At 41.2% G+C, this 11,879-nt stretch overlaps 2 protein-coding genes across 4 annotated transcripts; both read right to left on the reverse strand.

The window, feature by feature from the left end:
* Nucleotides 1-5,675: 5,675 nt before the first annotated feature.
* LOC103985702 (protein IQ-DOMAIN 22) lies at nt 5,676-8,369 on the reverse strand. The gene is made up of 4 exons (XM_009403494.3): nt 7,749-8,369; nt 6,808-7,002; nt 6,643-6,720; nt 5,676-6,565 (listed from the first exon to the last, which is right to left on the reverse strand). Exons 1-4 carry the CDS (start codon nt 8,196-8,198, stop codon nt 5,843-5,845), a joined length of 1,446 nt encoding a protein of 481 aa, XP_009401769.2. The 5' UTR covers nt 8,199-8,369; the 3' UTR covers nt 5,676-5,842.
* A 531-nt stretch (nt 8,370-8,900) lies between these two features.
* Nucleotides 8,901-10,550, reverse strand: LOC135612796 (uncharacterized). Of its 3 annotated transcripts, none has more exons than XM_065109480.1 (5): nt 10,164-10,550; nt 9,538-9,922; nt 9,368-9,459; nt 9,228-9,285; nt 8,901-9,119 (listed from the first exon to the last, which is right to left on the reverse strand). In XM_065109480.1, the coding sequence occupies exons 1-4, from the start codon at nt 10,436-10,438 to the stop codon at nt 9,264-9,266; spliced, it is 774 nt and encodes a 257-aa protein (XP_064965552.1). In that variant the 5' UTR covers nt 10,439-10,550; the 3' UTR covers nt 8,901-9,119; nt 9,228-9,263. The 3 variants fall into 3 exon arrangements, with proteins under 3 accessions (XP_064965552.1, XP_064965553.1, XP_064965551.1); XM_065109481.1 differs by having other exon boundaries at nt 8,901-9,156; XM_065109479.1 differs by having other exon boundaries at nt 8,901-9,106; nt 10,164-10,549.
* Nucleotides 10,551-11,879: the final 1,329 nt, after the last annotated feature.

Raw genomic sequence — 11,879 nt, forward strand, 5'->3', positions numbered from 1 at the left:
TTATAAAAAATACTATAAATTATAAAAAATAGTGACATATATTTTTTTGAACTTTAAGAAACAACCTTATAACATGTTTCAATCTATTCTTTCATTCATATTAAATTATTTAAAAATTAATTTAAATTATTAGATTAAGGTTAAACTTTAATGTTCAAATAAATCTAAGTAAATGAGGGGTAGAAAGAGTTAAAAAACCCTTAGATCTGATTCAAATGATTAAAGGGACCATTTGAATTCAATAAACTATAGCCTTTAACTATTACCGGTATAGGTCGATAATAGTCAGATTTCGATTATTCTACTTGATAAGGATCTCAAATAGTCTGATACAATGTCCCATATTATGAATTACATAGTACAGGATAATTCACGTATTGATCTCCTATCGAACTAGTATATATTATCTTATATAAGTCATTTTATATAGGTCAACACGACAAACCTTGATCTTAAATATCAAAATTTATTAAATAAGATCTTGAACCATTATTCAGTTGAATCTCAGATTTTGATGATGAAACCAATTGATATGTATTTATAATTTAATCTACGTTTTGAGTGATGCAGGATGCTTTAAGGAGAGACAATTAAAGCAGAAAGAATCATGTTGGGCCAGAGGAAAACGTGTTAGAAGATTGGACGTCGGGCCGGAGGATCAGTCGACGTATCGACAGAAGGATTTGGGCCAAGAAGAGCGGATATTGCACCAAGAATATCGGAGTTGCGGAGGTCAATTGAGCAATAGGCCGCAAGAGAGGACGATGCGCCGAAGAATCGGACGAAGCGTCGATGGACCAATGACATACCGGACAACATGATTCATGCTTAGTAATAATTGTCTAGATCGAAGTGTGTTTTTATGTGTGCAGTATTAACTACGATAGCAAGGCATAAAGTAAAATGAAGTCTCGGAGAAAAGAACGCGATTTCGTTGGGAGTTCGAGAGTTCGTTGGAAGTTCTGCCGGAACCAACCGAGAAGTCCAGGAGCTTACCAAAGAAGCTCATCGGAACTCGCCAAGAAGATCATCGTGAAGTCCAGGAGCTTGCCGGGAGTCTGCCGGAACATTGTCGAGAGATCGTCGGAAGTTCGCCAGAAGCTCGCCAGAAGAAATCAGACTTATCTTGCTTAGAATATATCTTAGGAATCATAGTTAGCACATAATTAGAGTTAGGATTGAGAGGTAATCCCATCAACTCTGTTAGGGGCCAATTGGGTCCGAAGTTGGGCTGGTTTGGGCCGGATTTAAGGCCCAATTAGGGTGCTGAAACCATGGCCGACAATGGCACCACCAGGGCTGGCGGTGGCACCGCTTAGGGAACAACACCCCAGGATTCCTAGGTGGTGGTACCGCCCAATACTAGATCCTGTGGTGGTAGTACCGCCCAAGAACGGCGGTGGTACCGTTAGTACCCAGGAAACCTAGGATGAGACCTTTTTAGGCTTCAACTTTGAATCAACTTAAAGCTTATAAATATCCTTCTCATCCCTGGTTAAGATACACAAGCACAGAGAATTTAAAAAGGGAAAAACACTATAGAAATCTCTTATGAGAATCCTCCTCTAGTCTAAGTGTTAGAATTCTGTTTAGAGAGGAGTGTATGTGCTTGTAAGGGTTGTCTCCTAAACCCGGTACAAGGAGAAAAGGAGTGTAAGAAGGAGGTTGATCTTCGCCTATTAAAGGAAGATCGATAGTTGATGCTAGTGGCCTTGACGGAAGAGGAATCAGTGAAGTGGATATAGGTCATGATGACCGAACCACTCTAAAATCTGGTTTGCATTTTACTTTGAGCAATTTATCTTTACTACAAACCACTTTACCTCCTTACTTGCTTTACATTCAATACATTCTTGCTTTGCTTTCGAAGTTAAGTATTTCTGAAATCGATTTTATCGTACGAAGAGATTTTCTGAAACCGATTTGAAGACGTATTTTACGGCTACACTAATTCACCCCTCTCTTAGTGCGGATTCATTCCTAACACATTCTTCAATAAAATTGATAAAAAATAAATTATTATTAAATTAGTCTTTTAAGTATGAATAGAAAATTTTATCTGACCAGATTTTGAACCTCGTAAGTGCAAATTAATTACCTTCGTAAGTAATATGATTGTGTTATTCGAAAAAGAACGTCCTATAAATACTACTAATGTTGAAGAGAGATGTTTGAAACTTTTTTTCTTGATTGGCATGTGATTATGGTATCCACATATCGATATTGGTAGATGGAGTTCTTAACTTAAAAATTGAGAGCAGGAAGAGTCCAAAGTACCAAAAGCCACATGCAACCTATCAACAGAAGGTGAGGAACTATTAAATGCAGATGAGCTGGCAGATGAGATGGCTTCCAGCGAACTTAGTCTGCATCAGCAGGTCTATGTCCTTTCAGAGTCAAGTAAAAGGATTTAAAAGCTTGAATCATGTGCAATAAATAAATTAATGGGTAATTTACCAAAAAGCTTGTAGCATTAAATTTTTATCAGATGATGTTGCAATATTTGATTTTTATAAAAAAAATATATTTACAAATTTTAAATAATATTATTAAATCAAATTATTTCAAGCAAAAGATCCACCATTTCGGATTGGTTTGATCTTAGAGATTCATATCAGATCGTTTTGAATTAAGTTGGGTTCGATCGTAATGAACTGGGTTAGACTTTGTTGAATCTATAAGCACATGTAGTATAATTCGAGGATAACTAAAGTATTTTCATCAAATCCATTCAAACTTATTGAATATAACCTAAGTAGTATATTATTCTAAGATATTGAATAAATTTTCAATAAGGATATTTTTTGGTTGAATCGATGATTGAATATAACCTATTGAATTTTCATCAAATATATCTAAACTTTTTTGGAACTACTAGGGTGAGATGATAATATGTTTAGTATCTTTTTTTTACTTTTTATAATTTTAAGATTAATTTTTTAAATAAAATATTTTTGAGTTGATTCTGCGATTGAGTGCAACTCTTTGAATTTAAAAAAAAAAAAAACTATCCAAACTTCTCTTGAGCTACTAGTGTGATGCTAATATATTTATTATCATATTTTATGAATTCAGGGTGATTAATTTTTGAAATATGATATTTTTTATTAAATTTATGATAGAGTATAGCTCTTTGAATTTTCACTACCTCTCTTGAGGATTCATCTCCTTAATCCTTTCACTACCAAGCAAGATGAAAAATGAGAAAGGAAAGCTTCGAGAATATGAGTCCTCTCCCAAAGATAAGAAATAATTTAATTTAATTTTACTTTCACACATAAAATAAATTATAATATTCATTTTTAGAGAGAGAGAGGAAGGTGGATGAGAGAGAAAGAGAGGGAAGAGGAGGAAATTATGGGAGAGGAAGAGGAGGTGGTGGAATGGGAGGAGGAGGAGTGGAAGCGGAGGCGACGAGGATAATTTGAGAATAAGGATAGCGAGGTAATTTAGAAAAAAAATTTAAAACTTAATAAAAATAAATCAAATGTTTAGATTTTTATTAAATCATCCGGCTAAAATAACCCAAAGTCAAGTTCTGATGATAAAAATCAAATATAAGGGTATGATAGGATAAAACTCTATCATTAAAGCTTTTCTAATAAATTATCCTAAATTAATTGAAAATATTTATCTAATTAATTTAATTTTTAGGTGGCATGAGGGTTAGATTGATGTGGACTAGGAACAAATCTAGAGCCATCTACCTCTTCTTCATCGAAGGTTAACCACACTCATATGTTTTCTTTCATTTACTAATTGATCATGAGGTTATGCTTAAGTTAAATATTAAGATATCTATATCTTAAAAAAATTATTATGTGATCAATTATTCCAAAAGATTAAACTTTTAGGTAAAAAATATAATATATTTACAAATCATAATATCCACATGTACAAATAGGTCCACTAATATCATCTTAAGGTTTAATTAGGTGAACAATAATTCTAAAAACTAATTTTTTTAAATGACTCAATATATTTATAAGTCTGAAAAATTTCTAATCCTAGTCCATATCAACTAGATTGTCATAAGTAATTCTGCTACCTGAAAGAAAATCCATAAAATCTACAACTAAATTCAGATGAATATATTTACGGTTATGAGGGTTTATTTGAGATTATGGTGAGCAGAGGGTGGCATTAGAAAACTTTTAATCTTATAGTAGTGTGTTGCATCTAATCACTGAAGAGGATACATATAATTATGTAGGAATATATATAAATAGAGCTTCAATTTAAATAGGTTTCATTCTTTAGTACTATTTTCTTATGTATTGGGTACCAATTCTCCCAAGTTAAGTTTCACAACGACTAAACATGTGCTTCACCCACTTACCATGTATATATATATATATATATATATATATATATATATATATATATATATATATATATATATATATATATATATATATATATATATATATATATATATATATATATATATAAGGAGATAAAATACATGGTGCACTAGAAGTTTATAGATGATTCCAGATATTCCAAATACAGATTATGGATCAAATTTAAATCTTTTGCATTCTTCATTTCACAATTAAATATTTTCTTGATTTTTTTTCTCATTTTTATGTGAATATTTTTCCTAAAACACTGTTGGCAATGATAACATACTAATAGATCAAAGCGAGCAGTAGAATCCATGTCAGTCCCACAGAAATCTTTTCACGAATCATAACGAGATCGTTGGCAGCAAATTCTGCAAGTAAAAAGCTTCAGAGACGGTACATCGCATGTGTGCCTCACTCTCTGGCACGTGAAACGAGTTTGGAGGCATGGCAAGGAGACAGGAGAGCGAGGACGCCTCTCTCTCTCTCTCTCTCTCTCTCTACGGTAAGACTTGTAGGTCACCATCTTCCTGATAACAACAAGCCCCCCTTCACCAACCAACGAAGGAGACCAGAGCGATAAATTCCAAATCCCCTCTCTCTCGACACTGAGACTCGAAGGCTCACCGTCTTCCTGATAGCAACAAGACACTCGTTCCATGGCCACCAACCAACCAAGGAGACCGTAGAGCAACCTTCCAAATCCCGGCCATGCCCACGCTGCGCCCCAGCAACTGAAGCCTAGCATTGCACGTTCTGCTGCTCCTTCCCACCGGAGACGAATCGATGAGGACAATCTCCACATCCGGACGCTCCCACCGCCCACCCCATCCCTCTCTACTCACGGTTAATGTATTCCAAATGCATTTTGGCACCGAGCTTAGGAATGGTTTCAGCTCAAAACCTAATCACCTTCGACCATCCACATGGCTTCACCAGTTCCGTTTGTCACCTTGTGGTGTTGCGGGAGCGATGGCGGTGCAGTGAGCGCCTGAATCTGGTCCAATCGATCGTGGGTTACGTGCGGATAATGCCATATACAAAACCTGGGAGAACGTGGCGTTCGCTCGGTTTGATGCCTCCTCGGTCATGGAGAGAGCGTTGCATGGCCGGCACTCACCACCCACCGACACCATTCCGCCCTCCGACGAGGCCCTACCAACTGTTCTCTGATATGGTTTCTCGGAGCAACACAACACCTGATTGAAAAGTTTGAGATGTCCACTTGCCACCTTCAGACCTTTCAAGACTTTATATGATTAGAATTGATCGATCTCCAATCAAACCTTATGGAGTAGACATGGACAAAGAAAACAACAGTGGAAGAGGTTCTCGCCATGGCACAGATTGCTTTCATTAAACAGGAACAGTAGTAGTCAAGAGAAAGCCAACATGATCTTCAAATTTCCTTACAAGACAAAAGAGCTGAACAAAAAACAAGGAAATTTACCACATAACATGGAAGAACACCAAATTGCACATTCTGCTCAACAGCATCAAATCCTAAGAGGCATCCCTAATCTATCCAACCTGCCTGAGCCAGGATAAGCCTTGTTGGTGAACTTGGCATGCAGAGACGACGACCTCTGAGCTGCTACTGCCCCCGAGGACCTCTTCAGTGATCCAGACTTCTCATACTCCGGCCTCTGCTTCGGTGCGCTATGCGACCTCAGTTTCGCCGTCGAAGACTGCGTGTTCGCCATGTAGTTGGGGAAGTCTGCGAACCCACTGAACAAGCTCTGAGAGCCCTCGCCATTCGATGGCGTGAAGGGGCCTTTGGTTGCGCTGCCACGCCGTGACGACGATGAGTAGTACTGCGGGCTTCCGCAGAAGCCCACTACCTGGAGCGGGAACCGCAGGGAGCTCAGACATTGCTGCTTCATGTTGACGGAGGAAGGGCTGGGAATGGATTGTTGGGCAGCTGTGGAATCCTTTGATGGTGAATCCTGCACGGTGGTGAAGCTCCGGCTGTTGTAATCCGAGGTCAAGGTGGAGCATGAGTACTGATGATGGTTACTCCTCTTGTGACTGAACTGTGGCTTTCCTGGATCTACTTCCAGGATCTTAGCATTCTTCTCATCGTCGATCGATGCAAAGCTTCCTGTCTTCCTTGCAGCTTCTCGACCGTCCCAGCACCTCTCCTCCACCCACCGATCCAGCCAGTTCCATGCAGCAGTATCGGGTCTGTCATCTGCTCCAGCATGCTTTGAAGAATTCCTCTGCACATAAGGGAAGCATGAAGTGATAGGTTGATTACTCTGCATCACTAGGTTTCCAGAGATTTAACTGGGATTACCTTGAGAGCACAAGACCCATCAGATTTCGTGGCACTCGATCGAACCGCTTGCTCATATTTCTCTGGAGTAGGAGGACCCTGAACGCGATATGATTTGCACATACAAATTATAAATAGAACGAAATTGCAAGAACAGAGGTCAGAGAAATGAGATCTAAAGCTTACAGCACGCATTCGGTTGCCTTTCTCAGACCCGTCCCTCTCCGAGCGCAAGGCTCGGCATGCCCGGGCTCGAGCCTGCACTCTCACCAGTGCTTGCATGCATCGCAGAGTCTCTGCAGCCTGTTTCCTAACAATGTTGCCTCTGACCAGTGCCTGGAGCTTCACCAGCCCCCTTAACGCTCTCAGTGCTCTCCTTGCCTTCAAGAAACACGAATGAATCAATCATGATCCATATGAATTATACATCAAATTCCGAGTATAATGGAAAGTCGATAGAACAAGTTGTCTTCCTCAGAATTCATCGCGTCAAATGTCCATTCTAACACGAGAAAGACCAGTGTTTCTGCAGGCGTTTCATTGGCAGTGAACAGAAACACAAGCACACAACACTAACTACTATAGAATGGGAGCGAAAAGGGTACAAATCTATGGATCTAAGCCCATCTCTAGCTATCACCACTACGAGATGCTATCATAAATGCCTTGGCTAAGGCGACAGGCATCATCGTCAGCAAGTCCCATCTTCTTAAGAGAACCAGGAGATATTCCTCTGCGACGACGGCATCAATGAGCCAACCGAACCGCAAGGGATAGGGCAAGAGGTCCAAAGAAAACAAAGGGAAATAGAAGGTCAAAAGAGTTCCCTGGTAAAGACATCAAGGAAATAGGAAGACAGACGTAAAGAGGCTCTGATCTGCGAAAAGGTTGCACCCTTGAGGTGACAGGAGCCATTACCAAACCAGCTTCGCGGCGCAAAGCTTGAGCCATGGGCTATAGCATGCAAGAATCCAAATGCTTGTTTACTGCGCCAATCACGGACGCCAGACACAAAAATGAAGAGAATAAGATCGGGGAAAAAACTATTCTTTTTCTGCAGATTCACATCAAAATTTCAACTTTTTAGTGTATACGGTCGAGAAAGGGGAAGAGCAGAGAAGGCCAACCAGGTAACCCCGGAAAGTAGACTGGATCTTTACGGCGGCCGACTCCTCCCGTTTCCCGCCCACGAGGCCCACCACGGTCCGCCCGCTGCTCGTCAGCCTCACCACCACGGCAGCCGCCTGCGCCGCGGCCACCGCGGCCTCTGCCACCGCCGCGGTCGCCGCAGCCACCGCGATGGCCCGCTTGCTCTGCTCCTCCTCGTCCACCACCAGCGCGGCCGTGCCGCACGGCCTCATAAGCTCCCTGTACGACCCCTTCCTCTCCTCGGACGGCGCCGGAGACGGCGGCCGAGGGTGCTCGCCCCTCCGCAGCGGCGAAAGCTGCCGCTCCTTCTCCCGGGACGACTTCCCGAAGCCCCACTTCCTCTTCTCCTTGATCCCCGCCGAGTGCTCGCCTGGGTTCGCCTTCTTCCCGCCCAGGAGCCCCCGGATCCACCTCGCGGCGCGCCCCATGTGTTCACCGCTCCTCCGCCTGCGGTGACGCCAGTCGTCCTGTTACGGTCCCCATTTGCCTATAATTCAAGAAAAGAACCAACATAAAACGGAAATCCCAATCCCAAACGCAGAAGAGAAGGGAAGATATCGAAGCGGCGGAGGAGAAAGATAAGTGAGTCGAGTGGGGGGTTCGCGACACCATGGCCTCTCATTTATATCATTTACTCCGTTACCGTTGTCATGTACCAAAAAAAATGAATGTTCCATGGAGAAGGAATTCTCACACAAAAGTACCAAAACGCCCCAACATCCGCTGCTTATTTTCGCCCACCGCATACGTCATACCACTGACCGCTGCTTCCACGACAGGCTACACAGGTAGGTTCACGTGGGCAAGACGGAACTGCAGGTCGATGACAGCGCGTTCCTCAGCCGTCTGATCGCGATCTGCAGTCCGACTCCACACCGATCGGATCCCCTTCTTGTTTCGTTTTCGTTTATTGCGTACTTCCTTCTGCTGGTCACAGCAGCAGGCAGTTTTGGTGGTGACAGAAGGAGGGAGAGGGAGGGGGGATGGGGGAAGGCGTGGGTGGCAGATCATGCGTTCGTCTTGGCCTCGTCGTCGGACGCTCGGCACGGAGCTTTGGGATGTGAGCATCGACGGTGATGGGACGGCGTGGAGAAGGTTGTATTGATAGCTTATGTCTATACGGTAGGGGAGAAAATAATCATATGCTCCATGTTCTTATATTTCCTTATTCGAGTACACAAGTGGGATTAGCAGATACAAGATACTGCAATCTCATGGTTCACTTCATTGTTCTGAAGAAGCTACATACAAATTACAGGAGGAAAACAAGTCTTCGCTGATTTGCCTGCCACATTATCCTCTGGAGTTGATGGTGCTCAGAAAAGGCCTATGCAGCCTGTCATTTTTATCTGTATAGGTCAGAACGAATCACCAATTTGTATATTTCTGCATGAAGAGAAACATCATATACACTTCTATGCTGATTAATTCTTGAGATAAAGTCTGCTCACACTTACAGGATTTTTCCTCCATGCCTCTCTTCCCAGCTTGCATCATGAAGACCGTCTCCAGTGCCTGCAAATATTCCATGCTGTTTCACCACTGCTCATAAATGTAGGTGAGCTTGTCAGTCAAAGAGCCACGAGTTGCAACTTACTGGTGCTTCTTCTTTGGCTTCGCATTTCCTTCTCGGGAAGCTTCGTGCTCACTGTCACTGCATGAATGGCTTCGAGAGAACACCCTCAAAGCCTGTTCAGTTTAGCTATCTTACAGACAATTAAGGAAAGAGAAGCATAACATGAAGCAGCCGATTCAACGAACACGTACGAGGTTTGAGACAGATGATGCGAGCTGTGGGCGTTGGCACCAATGAACTCTCTTTAACACTCTCGGCTTGTCCCGCACTTGATCTCCGCTGCCTTCCATCGTCTCCGAGTACTTGGCATTGAGCACCGCAGCATCACTTGAGACTGCAATGACACCTACAAAGGAGCCGTCTTCGTACAATGGAGTCTTGGTCACCATCGCCGTAAGCATCTCCCCTGACTTCTTCTTAAGTGCGAGTTGACCTGACCACGGTTGACCTCTGTTCAATTGTTCCATGACCTTTCCAAGGTGCGGATTGCTTCCTTCTTGAATCAGCAGATCCCCAACCCTTTTCCCGAGTGCTTCATGGTCCTTCCATCCATATAGGTTTTCTGCTGATTGATTCCTGCACAAGAAGAAGATAATATTCAGGTTCTTTGTCATGTGAAGTCCTGTGTGAGAATTATATGTACAGCCCTGCTTTCATTAAATGAACTAAAATAGAAGCATACTTTGTGGCTAAAGCTTTGGAAATCGACCAAAGAACAAATAATAAACACTACAATTAAAAGAACAGTAAGCTAAAGAGAAGGGCTAAGGCTGGGGGTGGTGGGGGGGGAGAGAGAGAGAGAGAAGCTGCAGTAGACCAGAAGATGATCTCGCCAGTGTCCGGGCGGTAGATGTGAAGGGCGTGGCCGATGTGTTTGAGCACGCTGCGGTAGGGGCCGTGGGCGAAGCGGCCGGGAATGGTGCTGCCAACCTCGCCACCTCCACGTCCTCTCCGACTCGTCCCAGGGCCAAGGTCATGAGCTTGCTGCTTTCTCCCTTTCCCCAGGATCAACTGCAGTTGCTCCCTTAGCCTCGCCTGGCTCACCTCCAAGTCCCGGAACCTCGTCACCAGATCCTCCAACGAGCCGCCCATCGGATCAGCCTGCGGCACGGCACTTCCTCGCTAGTGCTGCAGGTGAACTTGATGAGGTTGCCTCACCTAAAAGGAGGTGGAGACGTGATCGCGGCCCACCACCGGCTCTGCTGCTTTCCCGTGCCATCTGTCTTTGCTTATTTGGAGGACACCAAGTCTTGCTATGATCCCGGATTTAGCATCGAAGCAATCAATGCTCTTCAGCCACAAACTCATCAATGAAGCGTATCTCAACAGTCATAAACCTAAACCAATTAAAGAATCGTTCCTTGCCACTGCTAATCTCATTCCGCCTGTTTTCCGTGATGATGTATGCTTGACGACCTCGTGATGTTTCCTTTGACTTCTGCTGGTGCGCGTGACACAGTGCAGCAAACCCATTTATCCAATATCGAAGGCTTCAACTTTTTCTTCAAAAATAGAAAAAAAAATTCATTACAAGCTCACACGTGAACTTCAATATCAGATTTATTAATTATATAATAATAAATTTAATCAACTTAAATATCTCAATAGAGATCGAAGATTCCAAATGTTATTCGATTATTTTTATATTTAAATATTAATCTAATGATAGTATATCTGCTCACTTATTTATTAAGAAACAAAGTTTCAAAATCTCATCCAACAAATTAGACTCTTCTACAATTAAGTTGAGAGTTAAAATCCTGGGCCTTTAATTTTTTCTTTAAGAAAGAAATAAACATACAAGGGAGATCTTGTAAATAATAATAATAATAATAACAATAATAATAATAATAATAATAATAATAATAATAATAATAATAATTTTCCTTCTGTTGAAAATAAGTTATTTGGAGTATAAAAAATTTCAAAAAAAGTTATTTGGAATATAAATAATTTAAGTTTGGAAAGAAGCGAAGATGCAAATAAAGGAGTGTGTTGTCCTATACATATCCAAGAATTCAATGTGTGACATAAAAAACATATACTGTGCTCTTGATTTATTTGGTAGATTTACATATGTTGAAAAGAATAAAAAATCCAGATTTAGGTAAGAGATTATACAGTGATTGATCTTTTTTCTTCTTGGACGTGGGAAAAGAATGTGGAATCATGTTTAAATCTTGTGAGATTATATATATATATATATATATATATATATATATATATATATATATATATATATATATATATAATTGATTAGTTTTCTTGATTGTTCTTTTGATATCATCCTCTTTCCCTATAAATTTCATCAAATGTGATTCTCTCCTTGTGATTTTTTTAATGTGTAGATCCATGTAGAACAACATGAAAAAACAATCTATATGGTGATATCCCAACGACTAAGGCGTAATGTAATAGATAAAAGGTCGAATCGTATAATTGCCAATACATATGTAATGTTTGAATATAAGGAATAAACTGAAAAGAAAAACACCAACAACATTACCCTAATTAAGATTTGTGTGGGAATATT

Source organism: Musa acuminata, chromosome BXJ2-5 (assembly GCF_036884655.1).
Source record: "Musa acuminata AAA Group cultivar baxijiao chromosome BXJ2-5, Cavendish_Baxijiao_AAA, whole genome shotgun sequence".
Classification (NCBI taxonomy): Eukaryota; Viridiplantae; Streptophyta; class Magnoliopsida; order Zingiberales; family Musaceae; genus Musa; species Musa acuminata.

Coding starts and splice junctions, on each gene's coding strand:
- LOC103985702 (XM_009403494.3), bottom strand. CDS start 8,198: ATGGGGCGCGCCGCGAGGTGGATCCGGGGGCTCCTGGGCGGGAAGAAG. Junction 6,721..6,807: donor AAGGCAACCGAATGCGTGCT/GTAAGCTTTAGA, acceptor TATCGCGTTCAG/GGTCCTCCTACTCCAGAGAA. Junction 6,566..6,642: donor ATGGGTCTTGTGCTCTCAAG/GTAATCCCAGTT, acceptor CCTTATGTGCAG/AGGAATTCTTCAAAGCATGC.
- LOC135612796 (XM_065109480.1), bottom strand. CDS start 10,438: ATGGGCGGCTCGTTGGAGGATCTGGTGACGAGGTTCCGGGACTTGGAG. Junction 9,923..10,163: donor ACTGGCGAGATCATCTTCTG/GTCTACTGCAGC, acceptor CTTCTTGTGCAG/GAATCAATCAGCAGAAAACC. Junction 9,460..9,537: donor CATCATCTGTCTCAAACCTC/GTACGTGTTCGT, acceptor TAAACTGAACAG/GCTTTGAGGGTGTTCTCTCG.